Source organism: Hemitrygon akajei, chromosome 30 (assembly GCF_048418815.1).
Source record: "Hemitrygon akajei chromosome 30, sHemAka1.3, whole genome shotgun sequence".
Classification (NCBI taxonomy): Eukaryota; Metazoa; Chordata; class Chondrichthyes; order Myliobatiformes; family Dasyatidae; genus Hemitrygon; species Hemitrygon akajei.
This window is the reverse complement of record NC_133153.1, coordinates 32,612,088-32,639,869: the sequence shown is the minus strand read 5'-3', so window position 1 is coordinate 32,639,869 and position 27,782 is coordinate 32,612,088. Positions and strand designations below refer to the sequence as shown.

Sequence of the window (27,782 nt, the reverse complement as noted above, 5' to 3'; positions counted from 1 at the left end):
CACAAATCAATGAATCTGTTGTAAAAAAAAATCACTCCCTACTTGTACATAGTTCCTTCCTTTTGCTTGTTTTTTCTTTCCACTCTTTTCTATAAGTGTATACCTCAGATAAATACTTTGTGGAGATTTGTGATATATATGATTATATGATGTATATGTACAATGTCTGAAATACATCTTATGGAAATGTTTGTTTGATGATGAACTTCAATAAAAAAAATTACAAAAAAAAATTATTCCTCTAGATCCAACGCAGCACCGAAAAAAACACAATAATACGAAGAGTGTGATAATAAAAAACACATAAATATAAATATATTAGATAGCTTATAGATTGACTGTATGTACATAAAGTGACACTATGTACAGCAGAGTCTGCACATAATGTACCTCTGACAGGAAATGACAAAGTGCAGGGTGTAGTGGGGTGTATTAGTGGGTGGAGGTGTTGATCAGCCTTACTGATTGGAGAAAGTAACTGCTTTTGAGTCTAGTGATCCTGGCGTAGCCTCCTACCTGATGTGATTTGGACAAACAGCCCATGAGCAGGGTGGGTTCATGATACTTCCGGCTTTTTTCTGACTCCTTTCTGTGTGTGTATACACACACACACTTAACAGAGGGGGAGGGTGTTGGTGATAGGCTGGTGCTGGTGATGCATTGGGGAGATTTGACTAACCATTTTAAGATTGAAATACTTGAAGATGATTCTGACAGTCCCAAGAGCATTGCTTATAAACACCCCAATCCTGGTGTTTGAGTATTATTGGCATTACTTGTGATAGGAAGACACCTTTGGTTCACGTCCAATTTTTTTTTTTGTCTAAGAAACAACTTAATTTGATGGATGAGTATTGAAGGAGATGAACTTCCAGGAATATGGGGAGAAGGTCAGTGTACTAGGATGAACTAGATTGCTGTCAGATAGGGATTGTAAAAACTTAATGGACTGAATGGCACCCCTGATAAAATTACTCCTTGACTCTGTGCAGAATAAACTCACAAAGGCAAGGAATAGGAAAAATGGGGAAGAAAAGAAACTTCAACCACTGGAAGAGCTGGTAAATTAAACCATGCACACACTGATTGAACTGTTACTTACAGCTGGACTGACCTGCTGTCTAGTTTGGTGATCTCACCAGTCTGGTGCCTTCACGGGTACCCTTCCTGTGCATCAAGGTAACCATTCCTGCAACAGCTGTCTTTGCTGTGAGGCTCGGTCTCTGTGATTGACCTTAGACCTTCTTGACCAGGTGCCGGCAACCTCTTGAGCCGAAAAGACGACCCCGAGCACCTGAACGAGCCTGTCCGTGTAGAGCTAAGGTCTGAGTGGGAGGGCAATGTTGCTGTGTGGCAGCACCATTGTAGTCCTCTTCTGAAGTGGATGGTAAAAAGCCCGTAGGTGATGGGATCCAAGACTGTGTTGAAGAGACCAAAGATGAAGAGGATGTGACTCAATGCATGTGAGACCCTTCCTTCAGAAAGCATTTCTGGGGAGAACCAGTACCAGAGTCCCAGGAGGTAATAGGGTGTCCAGCAAACGATGAAGGAGGTTACAATAATGATGCTCATCTTCAAAGTTCTTAGGCGTGCCTTTGGTATATTGTTCTTTGACCGTCTTAAATGCACTTCCGTTGCAGATACTAGAAATGAAAAACAAAACAAACTAACATCTTCATCTCAAAAATAGTACAGATTGAAATCAAAAACTTGCACCGAGAACTTTGTTCATTTTACTTTTTCTCTCTTCCTCTCAGGCATGTTGACTTAGAGCATAAGATATAGGATCAGAATTAGGCTATTCGGCCCATCAAGGCTGCTCCACTATTTCATCATGGCTGACCCATTTCCCTCTCAGGCCCAATCTCTTGCCTTTTCCCCATAACCATTCATGTCCTGAATGATCAAGAATCTATCAACCTCTGCCTTAAATATCCCTAATGATGTGGCCTTCACAGCTGCTTGTGGCAACGAATTCCACAGATTCACCACTTTCTGGCCGAAGAAATTCCTCCTCATCTAAATGGATGCCCCTCTATTCTGAGGCTGTTTCCCCTGGTCCTAGAGTGCCCAACCATAGGAAACATCCTCTCCACATCCACTCTATTGAGGCTTTTCAACATTTGATAGGATTCAATGAGATTTCCCCTCATTCTTCTGAGTTCCAGTCAGTGAAGGCACAGAGCCATCAAATGCTCCTCATATGATAAGCCTTTCAATCCCAGAATCATTTTCATGAACCTCTTTTGAACCCTCTCCAAGGTCAGCACATCCATTCTTAGATAAGGGACACTAAACTGCTCACAATGCTCCAAGTGGGGCCTCACCAGAGCTTTATAAAACCTCAAAATTACATCCTTGTTTTTATATTCTAATCCTTTCAAAATGAATGCTAACATTACACTTGCCTTCCTCACCACCAACTCAATGTGCAAATTAACACTTAGGGAATCCTGCACAAGGATTCCCAAGTCCATTTATACCTTTGATTTTTGAATGTTCTCTCCATTTAGAAAATAATCTATGCTTTTATTTATTCTACAAAAGTGCATGACCATACACTTCTTGACACTGTATTCCATCTGCCACTTCTTTGCCCATTCTCCTAATCTGTCTAAGTCCTTCTGCAATCTCCCTGCTTCCTTGACACTACCTGCCCCTCCAGCTAGCTTCATACCATCTGCAAACCTGGCCACAAAGCCCTCAATTCTGTAATCCAAATCATTGACATATAATGTAAGAAGAAGTAATCCCAACACCGACCCCTGAGGAACATCACTGGTCTCTGGCAGCCAACCAGAAAAGGTTTCCTTTATTCTCAGACTTTGCATCCTGCCAATCAGACAATGCTCTATCCATGGTAGAATTGTTCCTGTAATATCATGGGCTCTTAACTTGTTAAGTGGTCTAATGTATGGTATCTTGTCAAAGGCCTTCTGAAAATCCAAGTACCCAACATCCACCAATGCTTCTTTATCTATCCTGTTTATTATTTCTTCAAAGTATTCCAACAGATTTTTCAGGTAAGATTTTTCCATAAGGAAGCCATGCTGACTATGGCCTAGTCTATCATGTGCCTCCAAGTATCCTGAAATCACATCCTTAACAATGAACTCCAACATCATCCCACCACTGAGGTCAGACTAACTGGTCTATAACTTCCTTTCTTCTGCCTCCCTCCCTTCTTGAAGAGCGGAGTGACATTTTTAATTTTCCAGTCATCCGGAAGCATGCCAGAATTTATTGATTCTTGAAAGATCATTACTAATGCCTCCACAATCATTCCAGCCACCTCTTTCAGAGCCCTGGAGCATAGTCCATCTGGTCCAGATGATTTATCTACCTTCAGAACTTCCAGTGTCCCAAGCACCCTCTTCCTGGTAATTGCAACTGCATTCCCTTCTGCTACCCCCCTCCCCGACACTCTTGAACTTCCGGCATACTGCTAGATACTTCCACATTGAAGACTGATGTAAAATTCTTCTTCAATTCATCTAGCTCTCCAGCATTGTTTTCCACTGGTCTGATTTGATGAGGACACTGCAGCCGCTGAAATCTGAAACAACGTGCAAAATGCTGGAGGAACGTAGCAGGTCAGGCAGCATCTAAGGATGGAGATGGATAGTCAGCATTTCAGGTCAAGACACTTCACCTGAACCCAAACCCTAACTCGGTTGTATGCTTTCTTTTTACGCGTTGGCTGTGTGCTGTGCTGATGAAGATTGTGGGCATACTATGTTGGTGGCTGGGTGTGTGGTGACACTTGTGGGCAGCCTCCAGCACATCCTCAGACTGTGTTGGTTGTTAATGTAAATGACACACTTCACTGTATGTTTCGATACACATGTGACCAATAAGTCTAATCTTGAATCTTGAACTCAGTCCAGATGAAGGGTCCGAACTTGAAACGTCATTTGTCTCTATTTCCCTCCATAGGTGATGCCTGACCTACTGATTTCCTCTGGCACCTTGTTTATTGATGTAGACTTAATGGTAACTGTCCATGAAGTAAACACTCCTTATTTGTGCTTTTAGACAGTAAATATTAATCAGTCACTTGACTTCCTAAAATTAATCCAAATTTGATCCTGTCTTGACCCGACATCCACAAATAATGTTTCCCAATCAAGTAACTAACTGCCAATTACTTTGATTTTTCCTTTCTTATTCCAGAGACATTGGCAATTATACTCACTTCATCCCCTGAAATAGCCAAGCCAGTGACTGAAACAAAAAACCTCTCCATCAATTGGGTCGAAAATAACATCACAGTGCACCCCAGGGTATATGAAAGTTCAATGTATAAGGAGAGGTAAACTATCAAGGCAGGACCCAAGACTGCGAATCTCTGCAAATCTGCTAGGGAAGTCAAAGCCCCACTGTTTGTGAATCCACAAGTCCTCTGGAGGCAAAAGATGGCTTTCCCTAATGTTGGAGGAATATGCGTAGGCATGGGTGGGTGGGATGTTTGGGAGAAACGGGGGTTGTCATGGTGCTGTTGTTTTGTAACTTGGTATGTTCTCCATTGTAGTGTCTCTGCTGTTTCCGCCATTTGTGGGCATGCTCCATTGGTGTCAGGACATGTGGTGACACTTGTGGGCTGCCCCCCAGTACATCCTTAAGTGTGCTGGTTGTTAGCACAAATGACACACTTCCATGTATGTATCAGAGTACATGTGATAAATAAATCTGAACCTGGCTCAAACATAGAGCAGAGTGGGTTAATTAAGCTGAAAGGTGAGGGTAAAATTGAAAAGTCTGGAAGGGAGATCTGAGTAAGTTAGGCATTTCTGCAGATTGGGAATTCTGAGAATAAGCCGTTAAACAAAAGCTGTGAAATGCGTCTTCATCTAAATTCAGCGCCCATGCAAGGAAGAAGATGAAACTGGTGATAATGGGCGTGTAACTTACAGTTTTCCTTGGCCATCCTGTTTGATATCTCCATCAGAATCCGGGTGTAGCACAATATCATGATCATCAACGGCATGAGAAAGAGGAAAACAAAGGTAAACATGTTGTAGGAGGTTTCTTGCCAGTGATGCTTGAAACTCCCAACTGTGGTACACTGTGTGAAGTTCTGGGGTTCATTAATGGTTACAGTATGGAACAGGAGAATCTGCAAAAGAAATTACACATACAGTATTCCGTAACAAGTTCATGTAGAGTACCTATATCTCTATGCTGCTTTCTGCACTGCCTTGCTCGCAATGTTATTTGCATATTGGCGGCACAGCAGTGGAAACAGCGTGCAGTTTCAAACTCCAGGGAGTGCGCATCCCGCTCAAACCACTCATGGCCCCAGAACTCATCTTGCACAGTCAGGAAAGCTCACCAACGCCTTTACTTTCTGAGGGGGGGGGGGTGAAGGGAGCTGGACTATGAAAATCTAAGCTCAGGCCCTTCTACAGATGCTCAGTAGAGAGCAACCTAACATGCTTTTTAACTGCATGGTACTAACACTGCTCTGGGGCGGACAGGAAGGCTCTACGACAGGTAGACAAAACTGCCCATTGCATCACCATTACCTGCCTAGGCACCATTAATGACATATACACAGAAAGATGCCAGAAAAAGGCCAGTAACATGAAGGATCTCAGCCACCCTCCACATGGACTCGTCGTCCCACTCCCAGCAAGGAGTCAACGTACTATCCATGCCAGGAGGACCAGATTCCAAAACTTACTTTCCTCAGCAGTAAAGCTAATCAATACCCCCCACTCACCAACCCATCCCACCAAACCCCCTACCACCACTACTTTATCATTTCCTGTCAGAGTCACAACATTCAGTCAATCTATGTACAAAGTAAATAAGCTATCTTATGAGTTTATTGTGTTTTTCAAATTTATTCTTCATTTTATTGTGTTTATTTTGTGCTGCATTGGATCCAGATTAACAATTATTTTGTTCTTCTTTTCACTTGTGTACAGGAAATGACATTAAACAACCCTGAAATTTGAATCTTGAATATTGCTATGCATAGCATATCCTTTCTCAGATAAAGGGTCAAAACTGCTCAGGAAACTGCAAGTGTGGTCTGACCAATGGCTTATAAGGACTCAGGATCATGTCCTTGCTCTTATATTCTGGTTCTCTTGAAATATATGCTAACATTACATTTTCTCCTTCCTTACCACTGAATCAATCTGTAAGTTAACCCTTATGGAACCCTGCACGAGTCCTCCCAAATCCCTTTACACCTCTGATTACTGGGCTGAATGGTTTGATTCCGATCATATATCTTATGGTCTTATGAATAACTTCGTAAAATTATTACTAACACACTACTGAAAATGTCACCAAAACAAATTTCTAGTACATAGAAACCTAATTAACCTCATCTAACAGCTGCTGAAATACTGTAAATTCTACTGCATTATCTGCAACAATATTATTTGATACACATGAGAACTGCTGCAATATTTAAAGGTAATGCTCTTTAACACATGCATGTAATAAGAGCAAATTACATTTGTAAGCACCTTAAAATTCAGCTCACTGCTTCTTCTGGGATTTTTTTGTGTTGTGCGCATATTAGTTGCTGTGTTTTTCCACTCTATGACAGGGTCTAAACTTATTCAGCAGGATGCTGTGAAGTGGTCTTTACAATGGTGGGTTTGTTTACTCAGTATAACGAATGAGGTAATATGCAATAGTTATTCGGATCTCCTTCAGTTCAGTTCAATTCAAAGAATAAATCATTTACGATTTTTGCAGAATTAAGGTGCAGTACAGTGGTCTGGATGGAAAGAAACGTGTCAAGTGCAGATGGCAATTTGCAAGTCTTGCTATAATACTTGTGGTTCTGAAATATTACATGCCATCAAAAAAAAAACATTACTAGGTAAATACTCTGTAATTACCAGCAAATAAGGTTTCCCTTCCCAGTGCTGAAAAAGTCTCCAATTTTGTTTTCAACATGAGCTACTGACGTGCTGAGCAATTTTGTTAAGCTTCCATAGCATTGAAAGCAAAATCTGAATGCCGGTTTTCAATGGACACAAGTCTTTTATTGATTACGTTAACCTCTTTCACTGCTTAAGTAAGGATCTCCAGGAACATGACCACTTACAACAATACACTCAGTGACAACTTTATGTGTTACCTCCTGTACCTAATAAAGAGGTCACTGAGAGCATCACAAACATAAGAAAATCTGCAGATGCTGGAAATCTAGAGTGACACACACACAATGCCGGAGGAACTCAGCAGGCCAGGCAGCATCTATAGAAAAGAGTAAACAGTCGACATTTTGGGCTGAGACACTTCATTAGGACTGGTAAAAAAAAAGAGGGCCAGTTCATGGTCTGCGGTAGCCCATCCATTTCAAGGTTTAATGTATTGTGCATTCATAAATGCTGTCCTGCACACCCTGTTATAACATGCGGTTATTTGAGTTACTGTCGCCTTCCTGTCAGTTTGAACCAGTCTGGCCATTCTTATAACCATATAACCATATAACAATTACAGCAAGGAAACAGGTCATCTTAGCCCTTCTAGTCTGTGCTGACCTATTCTCCGAAGTTTCACCTAGTCCCACCGACCTGCACTCAGCCCATAACCCTCCATTCCTTTCCTGTCCATATACCTATCCAATTTTTTTAATATGACAATATCGAACCTGCCTCTACCACTACTACTGGAAGCTCGTTCCACACAGCTACCACTCCCTGAGTAAAGAAGTTCCCCCTCGTGTTACCCCTAAACTTTTGCCCCATAACTCTCAACTCATGTCCTCTTCTTCTCTGACCTCTCTCATTAATAAGGCATTTTCACCCACAGAACTGCCTCTCACTGAACGTTTATTGCTTTCCACACCATTCTCTGTAAACCCTAGAGACTTGGGTGTGAAAATCCCTGGAGATGAGCAGTAACAAAGACTCTTAAACCACCCTTAAACCACACCAATTATTCCAGTCAAAATCACTTAGGTCACATTTCTTCCTCATCTCATTGTTTGGTCTGAACAACAACTGAACCTCTTGACCACATCTGCATGCCTTTTAAACATTGAATTGCTGCCGCGTGATACGCTAATTAGATATTTACATTAATAAACAGGTGTACAGGTGTGCCTAATATAGTCACCACTGTAAATGTCACTCTCAATGAAAATAAATATCTCCTTTACTTCATGAATCACTGCTAAAAAAGGGTTTTCTAGGAACATGACCACTTATAATATTTCAGACAGCCAAGGCTGAGGCCACATTCTGTACCCATGTATACATTAGAAGACACTTGTCACCTGTCACATAGTCATTTACCTGAGCCTAGCCTTTTGGTTTTGCAGTCTGAATTCCCCCTTGAATTTTTCCTTGGTTATCAGTTTTATGTTAATTTATCGGGGAGAGAGAACTAAGTAGGGAGAAGAATGGAGAAATGATACCCTAGATCAGGGATTGTGTTTAAGGTACAGTTAAGACCATAAGGCATAGGAGCAGAGTGAGACCATTTGGCCCATTGAGTCATTTTCATCATCCCATCATGGCTGATTTACTATCCCTCTCTACCCATTCTTCTGCCTTCTTCCTGGAATCTTTGACACTCTTACTAATCAAGAACCTATCAACCTCAGCTGCAGAGTTCCTCCAGCATTTTGTGTGTGTTACTCTGGATTTCCAGCATCTGCAGAACAGCTGGTGTTTAAAATTCCTGGACCTGATCTCTCTCGACCACTTGTCCTTCCTAACTTGCTCTCTTTCAAAATTAAGTGTGAAAATCAGGGTGAATACCTAGCATTTTGCCCAATGGCAAGGCACAAACATGGTTAAATGTCACAGGCTTAATCCGTTTGTTGTACCATTTGTGTTACGATGTTCCCTGTGGTGAGTTTCACTCCTGATGCGTCTGGAGTGAATTCTGATCGTGGGAAGCCAAGCTGTTGACAGGAAATGCTTTTTGGTTTAGCTAGTTGCCAATGCAGTGAAACAGTGTTTTCAGGAACTTGTTAGTGCAGCAATTTCAACAAACTATCTTTAATGGTTCGAGATGATTTGCTTGGCCAAATTCTCCTGTTAATCAACAGGAATGGACTGTAAGTTTGAACATGGAGCATAGAACATTACAGCACAGTCAAGACCTTTTCTGTTATCCTGACCTTTTAAGACCATAGGGCCATGGGACATATGAGCAGAATTTGACCATTCAGCCCATCAAGTCTGCTCCGCCATTGAGTCATAGCTGACTTATTATCCCCTTCAACCCCATTTTCTGACTTCTCTCCATAACCTTTTATACCCTTAGTAGTCAAGAATTTATCAACCTCCACTTTAAATATACCCAATGACTTGGCCTCCACAGCCACCTGTGTCAATGAATTCCACAGGTTCATCACCCTCTGGCTAAAGAAATTCATCCTCATTTCGGTTCTAAAAGGGACTTCCTTGTATGCTGAGTTTTGTAACCTTCTGAAAGTTCAGTCCAACTCTTCCCTCCTACAGAGCCCTCCACTTTTCTTTCATAAATGTGCCTATCTAAGAGTCTCTTAAATGTCCCTAATGTACATATCTGCCTCCATCAACTCTCCCACAACAGCATTTTCTACACGTACAAACACACTGGAGGAACTCAGCAGGTCGGGCAACATCCATAGAAATGAGCAGTCAACATTTCGGGCCAAGACCCTTCGTCAGAACTGAAGAAGGAGGGGACAGGGGCCCTATAAAGAAGGTGGGGGGAGGGTGGGAAGGAGAAGAAGCCAATCAGAGGAAAGATCAAGGGGTGGGGGAGGGGAAGCAGGGAGGGGATAGGCAGGAAACGTGAAGAAGGAATGTAAGGGGAAAGCACTATGGGTAGTAGAAGAAGACAGAATCACGAGAGGTGATAGGCAGCTGGAAGAGGAGACAGAGTGAAGGTGGGATGGGGGAAGGGAGAGGGAGGGAATTACCAGAAGTTGGAAAATTCGATGTTCATGCCAAGGGGCTGGAGACTACCCAGACGGTATATGAGGTGTTGCTCCTCCAACCTGAGTTTGACCTCATCATGGCAGTAGAGGAGGCCACGTATGGACATATCCGAACGGGAATGTGAAGCAGAGTTGAAGTGGGTGGCAACTGGGAGATCCTGTCTGTTGTGGCGGACAGAGCCACATTTTCCATGCACCCACTACTCTATAAAAAATCTACGTGTCACAACCATGTAGTATGTAGACTGTATTTTCACAGTGTCACCTCGTTGGTATGCATTTTCCTTGGATTGTTCACTTTTTCTAATTGTTTGTCTTTGGACTAGCTCTGGGTTTTTGCTTTGTTTTGCAGGTGTCTCATTTTGTATCATAGAAATTGTTAAACTCCCTTTGTATTTATGACTTCTATTCAACCTGGGATTACTGAATTAACATGGTCTGGTATTGTAGTTGTTCACTTCGGGAATTATCGCTTTGTCTGGACACTTGTTACCCCATAGCAATCACTTTCTGCTGCCAAAGCTGGTGGAGCGTTGGAATCAAGTCTCCCCCCCCCCACCCCCCCAGAGGTACAGGGCTGGGTGAAGAAAGATTTTGACGAGTAAAGAACTCGACGCTGGATAGCGTGGCTTGCAAAGTTCCTCACCGGCCAAGCAGAATTGCCACTACCGTATTAGTACTGTATTAGTTTTGTGCGGTTTTCTTTGTATTTTTATATTGCATACGCAACTGGTCGATACATAAGTGTGTGGATCAAAGATTAAATGGAGATTTTAATGGCAGGACCTGACTGTAAAGTCATTCGTTTTGTTTTAAGACCCTCTTCTGGCACTTAAACATCTAAAACAGATAAAGGAATTAAAACCCAAAAAAGTATTTGTTGTCCTGAGTGTATACTTTTCCCCAGGCTACAACATTTCCCCGATTGCTATGGAATTCCTCTGTGCTTCAGGATGTATTTTGGTGGGGTGGGGGTGGCATGCCAAACCCTCTTTGTTGGTCATTGTGGTTCCTTGTCAGGTGAAACTCTAACCGAGTTTGTCTGTGTATCATTTAAGTTCATTAACATCCTGTGCAATTTGCCTGAGTTCTCATTGGTGTTTTTTTCTCTAGTTAGTCTCTGTGATAAATCTTTACTTTTGTTTAATTTGCTGAAGTCTCTGTGATTCCTGCACTTGAGTTTACTAGTGACCCTCATAATACCTCTGACATCCCCCCTATACTTTCCTCAAATCACTTTAAAATTATGCTCGCTTGTATTAGTCACCCTTGGAACAAGGCTCCGGTTGTCCACTCTACCTACACCTCTTATACACCTCTATCAATTTTCTGAAACAACACAATAGTTATATTATTTGTCAATTAACCTTAAAACCAATTGGATATAGGTACTCAGTGGGACAAAACTTGGGCCATTATTCAATTCCACAGGGATGAAGATCAAAAGCAGAACAGCTCTCTCACCTGGGGCGTGGCCAAGGTGCCACTTAGTAGCCAAGCCACGGTCAACATGACCTTATTCCTTTTCTTAGCCTCGCTGATGCCCAGGGGGTTTAGAATGGCTGACTGGCGGTCGATGCTAATCACCACGGTGACAAACGCGCAGGAGTACATGGCCATCAGCTTGAGGAACATGAGCAGCTTGCAGGCGGCGTCTCCGCCCTGCCACTGCACGGTGATATTCCAGGCAGCGTCAACCGGCATCACGATAAAGGTCACCAGGAGGTCCGCCACCACGAGGTTGACGATCAGAATTCTGACGTGGGATTTCCTCTTGCGGTTCCGACTGGTAACCCACAGCACGCCAATGTTGCAGAAAGCAGAAATGGTGAAAATGAGGATGGTGATCCCCACTCTTACTTTAGCTGCGCTGGAGAAGATGGGAAGTTGAAAGTGAGGACCGATGCTTTTGTTACACCAGTGTCCCATGGCAGTAGCCATATCCGTACCATTATAGTCACAGAGAAGGGTCTGATAAAGGAAAGGACTGATGAAAGCATCAACACTAGCATTCATTATAGATACTGGGCTCTGAACAGTGTGGTGGATACCTGTTCGACGGGATCAAATTCAAAGGGAATGCTCAGAGTGGCAGGATATCCTCTGGACCTTGAAGATGGCAGGGTGCATTATTCTATATGAAGGTTGAACCGAGATTGTATTCCAGCCTGCAAGTCAAACAAGACGCTTGTTACACACTGAGCAACGAAGGGGAGATAGGAGATTCTGCTTATTCTAACACTGGGTGTCAACATTCCTACTCCATCTTGAATCAATAGTGCCAGCTGGGAAGGTTGAAGTATATTGCCTCTAGGTAAAAATATCCTTACCTTTTGCAGTAAAAGCATGTGAGTGGGATTCCTACACAAACATTCAGTCCTTGTTTTTTTTTTGGTGAGGTAACTCCTGAGCGGTGCCAATACCCTGGAATCAGAACAATAGACTAATCCCTTTATCAGATCAAAATACAATAAGATTAAAATATACACCCTTCGAGGTTTCAGGATGACTCAACATACTTGACAACCAGAAAAATATGAAGTGCTGGAGGAATTCAGCTTTCGAGACTGATGCAGGATCCAGAAACAACCACCTGTCCGTTTGCTTCCGTGGATGCTGCTCGGCCCGCTGAGTTCTTTCAGCATTTTGCCTTTTCTTTTGCTTCTGCAATCCCTTGTGTCTCCACAGGTGACAACCAGTTGAGGACTTCTGAAGTACAGTTACTAATATTGCAAAGAAGACAGCCGAACAATATGTAATGATAGGCCACAAAATCAATGCGTTAATCAAAAACTCAAATAATAACTTAATGTGACTTAATGGGGCACCATGGTAGAGCAGAAGTTCCTATTTACTAACTTACTGCCTGTTACAGTGCTGGTCTTTAGAGCGGCAATGAAGGTCCTCCATCTCTGTCTGTCCATAACATCCCACACCGATTATAAAGGACTTTTCATTACTGTTTCCATAACAATTGTTTTTTACCGGGCAGGGTTGTTAGCCCTGAGCCAGAGGACCAGTGGACCACTCTTAGTCTGGCCTCTACCCTTTGACCAATTTGGCATGGGTGACCCTACCATGAGCCAAAACCCAAGGCCCTGACTCCAGCCAACATGGCTCTCTGTGTCATTGAGGTATGCATGCCTCCAAAGCCTGTGACAAGGCTGTGGTCCTCTTGGAGGTGCGTAGCAGATAGCATGATGCTGCTACAGCTCGAAGTGTCAAAGATTGGAGTTCAGTTCCACAGTCCATTGTAGGATATTGTATATCCTCTCTGTGGAATGTGTATTTACTCTCCGGGTGCTCCAGTTTCCTCCCACAGTCCAAAGACATTAGGACTGCTAGTAGGTTAATTGGTACATTTGTAAATTGTCCTGTGATTAGGCTAGGGGTTGCTGGCACTATGGCTCGAAGGGCTGGAAAGATCTATTCAGCACTGTATCTCAAAATAAATCATCAGTCTAAACATTGGTAAGGAAACCAGAGAGAATTTTATGATTCCTTTGCTCTAAGTGTCATGTGATCTTTGTATAAAGAACACAAAGTGCCTTACACTTAATAACATAACACAACCAATTTACTGAGAGTTCGAACACAATGAACGACAGCTATCTGAGGATAAGCGTCATATTAACACAGATAAAACGCTGGAGAAAATCAGCAGTTCAGGCAGCGTCAATGGAGAGGAAAAAATGCCGATGATTCAGACCAAAACTCTTTATCAGGACTGGAATTGAAGGGGGAAGAAGCCAGAATAAGAAGGTGGGGTCAGGGAAGGAGTGCAAATTGGCAGGTGAAAGGTGAAGTCAGGTGAGGGAGAAGGTGGGTGGGTGGGGGAGCTGGGATGAAGTGAGAAGCAGGGAGGTAAAAGGTAGAAAAGATAAAGGGCTGAAGAAGAAGGAATCTGAAAGGAGAAGAGAGTGGACCAGAAAAGGAAGAGGGCCACCACAGGGAGGTGATGGACAGGTGAGGAGGAGAGAAGAGGTAAGATGGGAACCAGTATAGGGAATGGAAAAAGAGAGGTAGAGAAATTACTGAAATCTAGAGAAATTGATGTTCATGCTGTTAGGTTGGAGGCTGTACTTCTCTTTCCCCACCTTATTCTGGCTTCTGTCCCCTTCCTTTACAGTGCTGATGAAGGGTTTCAACCCAAATTATCAACTGTTTATTCCTTTCAATAGATGCTGCCTGGCCTGCTGAGTTCCTCTGACGTTGTGTGTGTGTGTTACTCTGGATTTCCAGCAATGGCAGAAACTCACAATATAACAGGAGTTAGCCCCGCCTTTCCTCTAAGATGCGTGGTGAGCAGCCGTACACTGACAGAAATGCTCCCGCGCACATAGCCTTTGGTGCCGCACAGCTGAAATTTTATTTTATATAATGTTAATAGAATTCTGAAATTATGTTAATATGTTATGTTGGTAAGGATGTTATGCTTGGAAAGAATAATGGTGTGAAGGCAATTCATCAATGAGAAAGAAAGCATCTGTCTGAGCAATATTGCGTTGCACACAGAGAAGAACTGGGATAGGACGACGCATGAAAAAAGTATCAATTATGCAGGATTTGGAACCACTGCCGCAAATAGTGTATACAATGTACAGCAGGTCATCGAGTACAAGAGGAAAGCTAGAAGAATTAGCTAACATCACAGATTGTGATGTTACGTCATTTAAACCACCAAAGAAAGTAAGATGGCAGTCAAGACATTTTGCCGTTACTGCTTTCATGAGGAATTATGAAGTTTTGATCCAGTATTGCAAAGAGCAAGTTAGTGAATGTAACAGTCCAATCAGGAACCACAGCCTGAAGATTGTGATCAATCCACAATATTGAGTAGCACAACTTGCCCTTAGTGATGTTTCAGGAGATCTGGCATCTCCTTCGGAAAAGCTGTTTGGATACAATTGAAGCACTGCAGTACGCAAAATGAACAAGTTAGTCACAGTATCATAGTGAAATAGTTTATTGCAGTGACAAAGTGAAAGATCTGCTTGCATCTATAAATTCTGACAACAATGCTGTGCTTATTATTCCATTCATTCAATGTGTGTGTTATCACTTGGATGACAGATTTCCTGATGATGAGTTAAGAGAATGGCAAGCTGTTGACCAACATTCCTGGTACTTTTTTTACAGCTGCATTGCTCTGAGCAGTACATGGCCTGAAAGCTGCACTGCACTTTAAAAGTTTTTTTTTTGTAATATGCATGCTCTGAATATTTAGAATGAAAATTTTGAAGTCACAACCACTTCAAAAAGGACTGATAGCTACAATTTATAAATGGTTATTGAATTTACGAATGACATCTAACAATAAAATTAAAGGTGCTTGGGAATTGGAATTTCAAGAGTTACTTTCAGAAAATCAATGGAGTAAGATTTTTCATTTGGTAAATACTTCATCTATTTGTGCCCGTCATTCCTTGATGCAGTTCAAGGTAGTGCATCTGACACATATGTCAAAGGGTAAATTAGCCTGTATTTTTCCCCACTATCAATCCTATATGCAATAGATGTAATATTGAGGTGGCCACTTTAACTCACATGTTTTGGTCTTGCATAAAGGTGGACAATTTTTGGAAAGATGTCTTTAATACTTTATCAAAAGTCTTGGATCTGGACCTAAAACCAAATTTACTTACAGCAATTTTTGGGATTATTCCATCGGAAGCAGGAGATATTCCTGTTCCTGCTCAGCGGATGATGGCCTTTTCAACTTTATTGGCTAGGACAGCCGTTTTACTTAACTGGAAGGATCCTAATCCACCTACTCTTTTTTTATTGGCTTTCCTCCATCATGTCCTGTCTAAGTTTAGAGAAAATAAGAAGTCGGACATTTGATACATCCTTTAAATTTGAAGAAATCTGGCGACCTTTTATTCAATATCTTCATATCATTCAATTTATTGATTTTTGTACTGACTCTCTTCCAGTTATTTTTTTGAAGTTTTGGATTTGATCAGAAAATCTTTCTTTTCTTGGTTTTATTCTCAGGATAGACTGCCCAATCCGTTTTTTCTTCCTTTTTGTTTTTGTTTGTAGAGAATAGTAGGAGCTTTTTCATATAAAAAATTCAGAAAGTCTTTTTTTATGAATTAATAAGAGGAGAATTAATTATCTTTTTCTTTATTATACATTCTATATCAGATTAATACTATGTATGATTTTGATAATGTTTATTTCACCTTCTGTATGTATTGTTATTGATATATATATTTGAGATAATTCTCCTCTTGCTTTTATATATGCTCTTTTTAAATCTATAAAAAGATTGATAAAGAAAGAAAGAAAATTTACAAATCACATACTCTACTTTTGGTTTTATTTAATAATTGAAGGGTCTAGCGAAATACAGTTCAACGAAGAAAATCTTCATGTTTCATAATTTTTCTCATCTGTCTTTATTACAAATCCATTATCCAGATTAATTTTGCATCCAGATCAAAGAATTGTTTTAATTCTCATTAGATTATTCAGAAGTTCCACTTCCGGTCTGTTTCTGGATTTACATTTGATTGAATTCATGTTCACAGTCAGCACTAGAAGCTTGAAATGTTCCAATGAAGTCAATTCTTCAAATTCTTTCTTTCTAAGCACCTAGTTCAACATATCAGTGAACATCTTGGTCGAACCAGTCTTAACTTGCTCCAAAGTGACAAATTTGAAATCACACAGTATTGCTGCAATATTTTGGTGGAAATACTTTAGTTAATAGTAACAGAATATTTTTTGTCAATCACACAATATTCTCAGTGATTCAATGGTTCAAAGTTTCTCTTTTTGAAATTCAAAATTGGTTGTGTTTGCAATAATAGGGTCAATCTCAGCCTTTCAGCAAAAGAAAGGAAATTACAGGTCAAATAGGAAGTACAGATAGCTCTATCCTGTAGTTCTAAGTGTTTTGAATGAACTTCTTGAACATTAAAATGAATTCTTGATCTCACAATTTACCTCATCATGGGTCTTGCAACTTATTGTCTATCCACACCCCACTTTCTGTGTAACTGTACTAATACACTCATTGCCACTTTATTAGGTACACCTGCTCATTAATGCAGATATCAATAATTAGCCAATCATGTCGCTCAATGCATAAAAGCATGTAAGCATGGTCAAGAGGTTCTGTTATTGTACAGACCAAACATCAGAATGGGGAAGAAATGTGGTCTAAGTGACTTTAACAGTGGAATGATTGTTGGTGCAGACAGGATGGTTTGAGTATCTCAGGAAACCATGAACATACACCCAGTGGCCACTTCATTAGGTAAAGTAGGTGCCTAATAAAATTTTGAAATGATCTGTAGGAATGGCATGCAAAACTAAGTTTTTCACTGTATCTCAGTACATGTAACAATGATAAACCAATTCCTATTCCAATATGGCTGTAATGACACTATAAATTATTCAAGAATCAATTTGGGGTGCTGAACCCCAGAAGGACAATATGGTAATGGTGAGGAATTGTCTGGATGATATCCACTTTATTAAATAATCCCAGTGAAATCTTTGTATTGTGGAGAAATATATGTGGTGTCACAAATGAACTGATACTAAACCTCTTAAATGGTATATTGTAAAGAATAGGACCTTGAGAGATAAACTAAACAATGATATTATGAACCACATATCCATCAGGAATTTGATGCAAGGACTGTAAAAGATTAAGAGACGAGCTTCTGGAAATTTACAAGGGGGCAAAGAATGGATTTTAAAGTAAAGAGTGAAGTAGTGAATGCACTGTATAGGATAGAAAATAGAACATTGAACAGCACCCCACCCCACCCTCCCCACTCCACCATTGAGCACACCTATACAAAACATTGTCGTAGGAAAGCTGCACCCACACACCATCAGGGGCCCCACCACCCAGATCATGCTCTCTTCTCGGTGCTGCCACCAGGAAGAAGGTACAGGAGCCTCAGGACTCACTCCATCTGGTTCAGGAACTGTAATTGCTCTTAACCATCAGGCTCTTGAACCAAAGGAGATAACTTCACTCAACTTCACTTGCCCCATCATTGAAATGTCCCCACAACCTATACATTCACTTTCAAGGACTCTTCATCTCATGTTCTTGATACTTATTGCTTATTTATTGTTATTGTTTCTTTCATTCTGGCATATGCACTGCTTGACGTATTTTACACAATGGTTGAAAGCCCATCTTAGTGCAGTCTTTCTTTGATTACTGGATTTATTGAGAATGTCCACAAGAAAACGTATCTCAGGATTGTATAAGGTGACATATACGTACATTGATAATAAATTTACTTTGAAATTCGAACTACAGCTCAGTGAGCCCTTTGGCTCACAATGTTGTGCCCACCTTTTAACCCTAAACTGAGATCAACTGCACCCTTCCCTTCCACATGATAGAGAGAAGGAAAACAGGATGATGGTCAAGTCACGCTGAGAAAAGGAAAACTAGAACAGCAAAGAGTCAGCCAAAGATATATTTTTAAAAAAAGGTCTGATGTGGGTAAACAAGGTCCACATTGAAGCCAACCTGTTTTTCGTTCTTCGTAGCACACTTCTGCTGTGAGACCGATGTCATGCTCACACTAGCAACAATTTTCAATTCAGCACGACGTTAGCTTCGTCTATAAGACTCAAAAAGCTTTGCAAAGTCGTTCAGACCCAAATATCTACCGGGAACAACATGAATTAAAAACAGTAAGACAGGCACCAGGTAGCTTGCTAGTAGAGGTCGGGGTTAAGGAATGACATGAAGGACGTAAACGGCCGCATGGAAGCACTTGCAAAGGTTTGAGTTCAGTGACCAATTAATGTCACCTTCGGACCAGGTACAATTGACCCCACAATTTAAATTGGGGGTTTTCAGAAGTGTAAAGCGGAATTGGACGAAAGCTGTGCATTGAATCTCGGTGAATACACCTTCATTGCTTTACCGCTTGTTAGACTCATTTGCCGAAGAACAAACTGTAGTTATAAAATAAAGTTATTATATATACATTTGTGGAACCGCGCTAGTCAGTGTTATTCTCCAAATTATCAACGCGCGGTTCACCTAAACGTTGTAAATTCACTTACTGTAAGCAACATTTTTTGCCATCGCCAAATGATCTCTTACCTTGCGCCGCAGGGAAAGAGGCAGGGATCTTAAATAGACCGAGATGGGTGCAGAGGACTTGCCCTGAATCACTAGGCGATGACCGACGGGAGGATAAGTTCAGAGTCTGCAGCCGGGAGGGACCGGTACTGTATCTGTGCAGCGTGAGACGAAGAGCGGCTGTGCACCTCAAACCCACACACTCAGCTGTGCTGCAGACACAGGCTGTCTCCGCAGCCTCTCTTCCCACAGCCCGAGTTTCATTACTCCTGCTCCCGCGGGCTTATAGGTGTGAAGCCCAACGCTAAGTCCTCGCAGAAGCATTCCCGGCTTTAGCTGATTACATGGCGCACTCACGCAGAATCTTCGGCGGAAGAATTTATTCCAAATATCTAAACCTCCTGTAAACTTAAACTCAATCTGCCAAGAATCCGCAATTCAGGGCAACTGCGCCCAGTCATCTGCCGGAGATACACTGGCATTCACATCCAAGGCTGCATACGCTTAGTCAGGGATGCAGATCTGTTTGCGGATGACACGAAGAATTTGTGGTGTAATGGACAGCAGGGAAGGTAGTCTAAATCAGAATATGGATCGGGTGTAAAGTTGGGTGGAGTGTTGACAGACGAAATTTACTTGGGCAGGTGCTAGATCATGCAAATTGGGAAATCGAATTGGGTCCGGTCTCAAGAAGGTGTATTTAGCTCTGTGCTCTATTCCCTGCACACTTGTGACCGGGTGGCAAATTACAGCTCAAACTCCATCTATGAATTTTCAGGTGGCAACACAATTGGTAGAATCTCAGGTGGCTATGGAAGCTTACAGGAGTGAAGTAGATTGGCTGGTTTAATGGAGTGGCAACAGCAAACTCACACCAATGAATTGATTGTGGACCTCAGATAAGGGATGTCAGGAGAACACAGAGCAGTCCTTATTGGGGGTCATTGGTGGAATGGGTTAGCACCATTAAGTCCCTGAGCATCCACATCTTAGAGGATCTATCCTGGGCCCAACATATTGATGCAATTACGAAGAAGGTATGTCAATGGATCTACTGCATTAACCGTTGAGGAGATTTGGTACGTCACCAAAGAAAATGGCAAGTTTCTACGGAGTATGATGGACAGCCTCTGACTGGTTGTATCAATGCCCAGTATGGAGGGGCTCCAATGCACAGGATAGCAAGAGGCTGCAGAGGGTTGCAGACTCGGCCAGCTATATTACAGGCACAGCCCTCCCACCATTGAAGACATAAACGAAGACACCATTGATCATGAAGAGCCCTCACCATGCAGTACATACCCTCTTCTTGTCACTACCATATGAAGCTAATACTTTGAGGTACAGAAGCCTGAAGACCCTCACTCAATAATTCTTCCTCACCACCATGATATTTCAGATTGGTCCATGAACCCATTAGTTTTATCTCAGAATATTGGTGAACGGGTGTTCAGGTGATTCATTTCCTGAAAGTGGAAATACAGGTAGCAAAGGGGATGAAAAAAGAAGATGATTGAGTTGATAAGCCTCAGCAGTGACTATAACAGTTAAGAGCTTACAAATGAACATAGGAAAAGAGGATATGGATGCACTAGAGAAGATGCAGAGGAGATTCACCAGAATGTTTCAGCAGTCCTAAGATCATTGAAGGTGACAATATGGGTAATAACGTGATTAGGAATCCATATGGGATGCTGGCCTTCATGAATCAGGCCACTGAATACAAGAACAGTAAGGTTGTGCTCCAATTCTATACAACATTGGTCAGACCTCAGTTGGAGTACTGCCCAGTTCTGGTCACCACACTGCAGGGAGGACATGATAGAACTGCAGAGAGTACAGAAGAGATTTGTCTGATGGAGGTGCTGGAATCTGAAACAACAGATAATCTGCTAGAGGAACTCAGCAGATCAAACAACATTTGGTTGCATGGGATTCAAAAGAAGGTATATTCATTCATAAGAGGCTTGATGTTAGGAAGCAGAGTGTGATGGTTGAAGACTGATTCTCTGACTGGAGGCCTGTTACTGGTGGAGAGCCCTAGAGGTCAAGGTTGGGACATCATTATGAATGTAAATGCTTTGGATATGTATATACTTGGCATGATAAAAAAAAATTATAAGGATATTGCCAGGATTGGAGGACCTGAGTTATGAGGAAGGATTGAATAGGTTAGGAGATTATTCCTTGGAACATAAAAGATTGAAGGGAGATTTGATAAGGGTGTAGATAGGGTAAATGCAAGCTGGCCTTTTCCACTGAGGTTTGGTGGGACTACAACTAGGCTCAGGGTGAAAGGTGAAATGTTTAAGAGGAACACGAAGGGAAACTGCTTCACTCAAAGTATTGTGAGAATGTAGAATGAGCTGCCAGTGCAGATGGTGCATGTGAGCTCGATTTCAATGTTTAAGAGAAGTTTGGACAGGTACATGGCTATAAGTGGTACGGAGGGCTATGGTCCAGGTGCAGGTTGATGGGAGTAGGTAGTTTAAATACTTTGGCATGGACTAGATGGGCCAAAGGGCCTGTTTCTGTGCCGTACTTTTCTATGACTCTATGATTAGCAAGTTTGCAGCTGATGCTAAATTAGGGGTGTTGTTGATTGTGAAGCAAGTTCCGGTGAATTGCAGAGAGGTCTTGATCAATTAGGTAGATGGGCTGAGAAATGGCAAATAGATTTCAATTTTGATGACTATGGGTTGATGCACTTTAGACATTCAAGCCAGTGTGGAACACTTACAGTGAAAAACAGGGCACTAAAAAATGCTGTGGGGCAAAGGGATCTGTGAGTACAAGTGAATAGCTCACTGAAAGTGGTCATGTAAATACACAGGGTGGTGAAGAATGCATTTAGCACGCTAGCCTTCATCAGTTGGGGCACTGAATTTAGAAGTAGGGACTTTATGTAGCAGATATATAAATCATTGGTGAGGCTGCACTTCAAAGTTGAAAGTAAATTTATTGTCAAAGTACCTGTATATTAACACATAATACATTGAGATTTATTTTTTTGAAGGCATTTATAAAGAAATACAAGAGAAGATATGAAATATCATTCATAAACAAGGACTTGGAGTATTGTCTAAAGGTTTGGTCACCCCATTACAGGAAAATCAGAAGAGATTTACAGAGATGCTGCCTGGACTTGAGGACCTGAGTTGTAGGAAGATGTTGTCCACACCGGATCTTTATTCCTTGGAGCATAAGAGAATGAGGAGAGATCTCTTTGAGTTTATAAAATCAAGGTGGGCTTGGATAAGATGGCAGTCTTGGTCTTTTCCCCCAAGGTTGAAATGTCCAAAACTCGAGGGCACAGATACACAATAAGAGGGGAGAGGTTTAAAAGAGACTTGAGAAGCAACCTATTTACACAGATGGTGATGAGTACCTGGAATGAGCTGCCAGAGGAAGTGGCTAAGGTGGGTACAATTGCAACATTTAAGAATAATATATGGAAGGGAGAGGCTCGGAGGGTAATGAGCCAAGTGTGGGTACCTGGCACTAGCAGGGAGGATGCTATGGTTGACATGGATTGTTAGGCCAAAAGGACTATTTCTGTGCTGTATTACTCTATGACTGTGGGTAGGGGGGGGGGGGGAGTGGGGGAGGAACTGTCAACACTCTGGGCTGTAACCCTGATATTACCTGGGATGATGTGTCTTGGTTATCAAGAAAGATTAGATAGACTTGGCTTCTTATCTTTGGCTGAAGAACTCCGAGTGGGTGACATGATGGATATATATAAAATTATAAGTAGCGTGGATAGGGTAAATTGTCAGAATCTCCCCCCCCCACCTCCAATATGGTGGATTCAAAAACAACGGGGCACAGCTTTAAGGTGAGTGGATGAAATTTTAAAGAGGAGTTGAGGGGAAGACTACCTTACACAGAGAGTGGGTGATATTCCTTGTAATTACTGCATTTAAAGGGTGTTTAGAGGCACATAAAGAGCCAGAGTATGGAAGAATATGGTCCTCTGGTTTCCTCCCACATTACAAAGACATGTGGGTTAGTAGGTCACATGGGTGTAATTGGGCCGCCTATGCTCATTGGGCCAGAAGGGTCTGTTACTGTGCTGTATTTCTAAATGAATTAAATAAAAATAAATAAATTATCTATTCACCAGTGGATATTTTGGGTTTTGCCAGGTCCACTCGGTTCCAGTCTAGATACAGGCTTCCGATTCAAAGCATCAACAATTTATGTTCCTGAGATGCTGCCTAACCAACAGACTGTCTGAGGAACCTTACACAGTTTTACTCAAAAGTTGGATGATAGTGCAAACTTCAAATGTGATGTTAGAGTGACTGCCTTGATATCAAGATAGAACATTTAACTCAGTGGCAGATAACCTTGCCCTGGTAAAACTGAAGTCAAAATGCAACTAGCGGAAAAAGCTTCAATGAAATGGTTAATACATGAGGATGTGTTAAGTGGCCAAGTGATCTGAAGGTCGCAAGTTCGAGCCTTGGCTGAGGCTACGTGTGTGTCCTTGAGCAAGGCACTTAACCACACATTGCTCTGCGACGACACCAGTGCCAAGCTGTATGGGTCCTAATGCCCTTCCCTTGGACAACATCGGTGGCGTGGAGAGGGGAGACTTGCAGCTTGGGCAACTGCCGGTCTTCCATTAAAAAAAACCTTGCCCAGGGTGCAAATCCATGGTCTATCAAGACCAACGGAGACCTACTACTACTACATAAGGAGCATTTGATCGCCCTGGGCCAGTATGCGTTCGAGTTTTGAAGAATGAGGGGAAAGTCTCATTGAAAGACCTAAATCGGGTGGATCTGGAGATGATGTTTCTTATAGTGGGGGGCAAGTCTAGGACCATTGGGAACAGCCACATAATACAAGGACATCCCTTTAGAACAGAGTTGAGGAGGGATGTCTTTAGGTAAAAGGTAGTGAATCTGTGGAATTCATTCCCTCAGAAGGCTATGGAGGACAAATCACAGGATATACTTAAAGCTTAGGTTGCATGGGAAAGGATGACAGAGAGAAGGCAGGAGAATGGGGGTTGAGATGGATAATAAATCAGCCATCATAGAATGGTAGAGCAGACTTGATGAGCTGAATAGCGAAATTCTGCTCCTATGTCTTAGAGTCTTAAGGTCCTAATTTTTTCATTCTGGCACCATCATAGTTAGACTCCAAATTCAGTCTAACTTTTTCCTGCTTCATATTCTTCTGTCATTCCTGTGTCTATCTAAGAATTTATTAAATGTTGCTAATGTACCTGCTTCTACCACCATCCCTGGCAGGGTATTCCACATACCCACCATTCTTTGTAAAAACCTACCTTTGGTATCCACCCCATACTTTCTTCCAGTCACCTTAAAATTATGCCCCCTGGTATGAGCCACTGGGAAAAAGTTTCTGGCTGTGCAGTCTATCAATATTTCTCACAATCTAGTACGCCTCCATCAGTCACCTCTCAAAGATCACTGAACCAGAGCCAACCATTTTTGTAGGGTCACAAAATCTTGTTCTGCCCTCCTATCTCCAGGCTTCTTTCCTAGTCTGTTACTGCCATTTATAAAGCCTTTTACTTCTCTTTTATCCAATATCTTATCTAATCTTGCATCCCGGATTTCCAAGGCTCTATAGTCGTGTTGCAAACTTTTCACATGAGAGACCCTGTCTAGAATCTATACAGACTTCCTCCCAAGAAACTGCATTGTGAATTTGTAACATCCTCAGTAAAATCAAAGAGGATTGTCAAGAACACAAGAGATTCTGCAGATGCTGGAAATCCAGAGCAACAAACACAAAATGCTAGATGAACCCAGCAGGCCAGGCAGCATCTATTCAGAGGAATAAACAGTCATTATATTCGACCAAGGCCCTTCAATTAATGCTCTTCTCCTGCTTCATTTTTTTAAAATTTACCATCACAAGTTCCTATTGAGACCTTCTCATTTTAACTTCTGCACACTTCCAATCCTGATGAAGTGCCTCATCCTGAAACATTGACTGTTTATTCCTCTCCACTTGTGCAAATAATATGTCTATCTCTGTATCATATATCCAGATAGACAGATAGATAAATGATGAAAATCTGGCTAAATGTTTGACTGGGAATAAAATGAGGAAATAATGGGGAAATGGGATTAATTAGTTCACTCTATCAGAAAAAGGCAGAAGCATGGAGACAGAGAGGTACAGAGTGGAAACAGGTCCATTGTTGCCCTGCCAAGCATCAAACACCCATTTACACTGATTCCTAAGATTCTCATCAAATCCTAAACACAAAAGAGTCTGTGGACATTGGAAATCTTGAACAACACTAACAAAATGCTGGAGGAATTCAATAAGTCAGGCAGCATCTATGGAGGGGAATAAACAGTCAACGTTTCAGACCATGACACATTACCTCCTCTCTAGGGGCACTTTGCAATGGTCAGTTAACTTGCTGATATCCAAACTTTTGAGGTTTTGGAGGAAACCCATGCAGTCACAGGGAGAAAGCATGAACTCCACACGGATAGCACCTGAAGCCAGCACAGAGCCCTCATCTCCGGAACTGCCACCAATGATGGACAATTTTTTCTTGATAGCTATTCAAGCATGGTGGGTTAACTGGCTTCCTACTGAGATGGATCAAGGTTGGATCTGACCTGGTGCATTTTCCCAGCATTTATATATTCAAACATACAGTCGAACTTAGAATAGTACATTACAGTTCTGGGCCTTCGGCCAACAATGTTGTTTTGACCTTTTAACCTACTCTGAGATCAATCTAACAGTTCCCTCCCACATAACTCTTCATTTTTCTTTAGTCCATGTGCCTATCTGAATCTCTTCAATCTCCCTAATGTATCTGCCTCTACCACCAACCTTGGCAGTATGTTCCACGCACTCAACCTCTGCCTGTGTAAAAAACCTACCTCTGACGTCCCACCTAAAATTCCCTTCGATCACCCAAAATCATGACCTTTCAATTTAGCCATTTCTACCCAAGCAGCTCTCTCTATATATGACTCTTATCATCTTTCACACCTCTGTCAGGTCATCTTTCATCCTCCTTTGCTCCAAGGAGAAAAGTGTTCAAACATGCTTTATAATCTATGCAATATCCAGGCAAACCTCCTCTGCACCCTCTCTAAAACTCGACATCCTTCCTATAATGAGCCAACCAGAACTGAGCTCAATACTCCAAGTGTGGTCTAACCGTAGTTTTATAGATCTGCAACATCACCTCACAGCTCATGAACACACAATCGTTCGGCTAACAAACACCAACACATCATATACCTTCTTAACAACCCTTTCAACGTGCACAGCAACTTTGAGGGATCTATGGACTTACACCCCAAATCCCTCTGTTCCTCCACTCTGCTAAGAATCAATTTTGAGATTTTTGTATGGCCTTTTTCTTAATTTCAGTAAAATAGATCCCCTTCCTAACTAGATAGTGTAAGGTTTTGTTAAGAGTAAATATATTTCAAGCGGAAGCCTTTTGGCATTTAAAAAAAAATTCTAGTGGAGCCTTCTCATTTAAAATCACTCTTAACTCATGTTGTCAATATTTATTGACGTACTGAAGAAAGACTGCTAACTTTGCAGCATTTGATCTCTGGAATTGCGGATATTGTTTCTGGCATTATTTTGCACTTGTTCGAAGGATGTGTTTGACTCTATAGGGCATATTTTCGTCCTCTGAGGCTCTTCTGCCAGGACTCAATGCAAGCCTGGGGATGCCATGGGAGGGTAAATGAAAGTCATTTTGCAGTGTTATAGTTTAGAGGAGATTTCTCAGGTCTGGTATTAGGAGCAAGATTAATGCAAGATTGCTTCTATTTATTTTCTGGATTCTCAGTCAAAAGAACATGCTGTGTAAATTGTTGTTTTTTATTACTAGTGCTTGTCTTGTTAATAGAGCTGCTTTCAGTTTATAATCTGAAGCAGTTTGTAAAATACTTCTTTTATAGTCTAGGAGTCCAGAGTTAAGTAAATTGAAGAAGTATTTATGGATTGCACAAGAGACCGCAGATGCAATAAATAATTTGCTGGAGGAACTCAGCAGTGCAGGCAGCATTTATAGAGGGAATTGGACAGCTGAGGTCCTGGGTCTAAATATTTCATCTGGGTTGAGAGAGTAGATGGGAGATAGATGGTAGAAGGAGGTGAGGGGAGATGGTGAAGAAAAGGCTGGCAAGCGATAGGCAGGCCACACAGTGGTGTAGCAGTTGTGACTCTAAGCAAAACCACCCGAGAGACCTAGTTGGCAGATATAAAAGTCTTAAGTATGGGATTACCTGCAAAAGCTGGAAATCCAAAGCAACACACACAAAATGCTGGAAGAAGTCAGCAGGCCAGGCAGCATCTATGGTAAAGATGTTTCGAGCCGATATAAAAGTCATTTGGGACATACACAAGATGACAGCCTATGGAATCACTTAAGGGAGAGAGGGGTTTACCTACCCAACATTACAGCACATTTCTATGTGTTAAAGAACAAAGGTAACAGGACAATTTCTATAGTTGCATAATGCTTCTTTTGGGTTCCATTAGTTTTTGGAATACCTGGATCTTTCCACCAACACACCTAGCACCAGTGGTTGTCTCTCGGGGTCTGATGAAGACTAAACTTTGTGCAGTCATCTGTGGATACGCGTGTGGCTTCAGAGGCCGAAGGCTGAAGCACACGTGCGGTTGCAGGTTGGACATGGAATGGCAGTTGTTGGAACGGGTGCATACACAGCTTTGTGGTGTCAGTCTCGTGCTGCTGCAAGACACTGATTTCGATCATCCTCAAAGTCAGATGTGGCTTTTCTGGTCAGGGCACACCACATACCC

The 27,782-nt window shown here is 41.8% G+C and overlaps 1 protein-coding gene across 2 annotated transcripts; it reads right to left on the bottom strand.

Annotated features, from left to right (window-relative positions):
* Positions 1-388: 388 nt before the first annotated feature.
* gnrhr4 (gonadotropin releasing hormone receptor 4) lies at positions 389-19,084 on the bottom strand. Of its 2 annotated transcripts, XM_073032855.1 has the most exons (5): positions 19,002-19,084; positions 12,238-12,331; positions 11,372-12,075; positions 4,912-5,116; positions 389-1,643 (listed from the first exon to the last, which is right to left on the bottom strand). In XM_073032855.1, exons 3-5 carry the CDS (start codon positions 11,921-11,923, stop codon positions 1,153-1,155), a joined length of 1,248 nt encoding a protein of 415 aa, XP_072888956.1. In that variant the 5' UTR covers positions 11,924-12,075; positions 12,238-12,331; positions 19,002-19,084; the 3' UTR covers positions 389-1,152. The 2 variants fall into 2 exon arrangements, with proteins under 2 accessions (XP_072888956.1, XP_072888957.1); XM_073032856.1 differs by lacking the exon at positions 12,238-12,331 and having other exon boundaries at positions 19,002-19,081.
* Between the last annotated feature and the right edge of the window lie 8,698 nt (positions 19,085-27,782).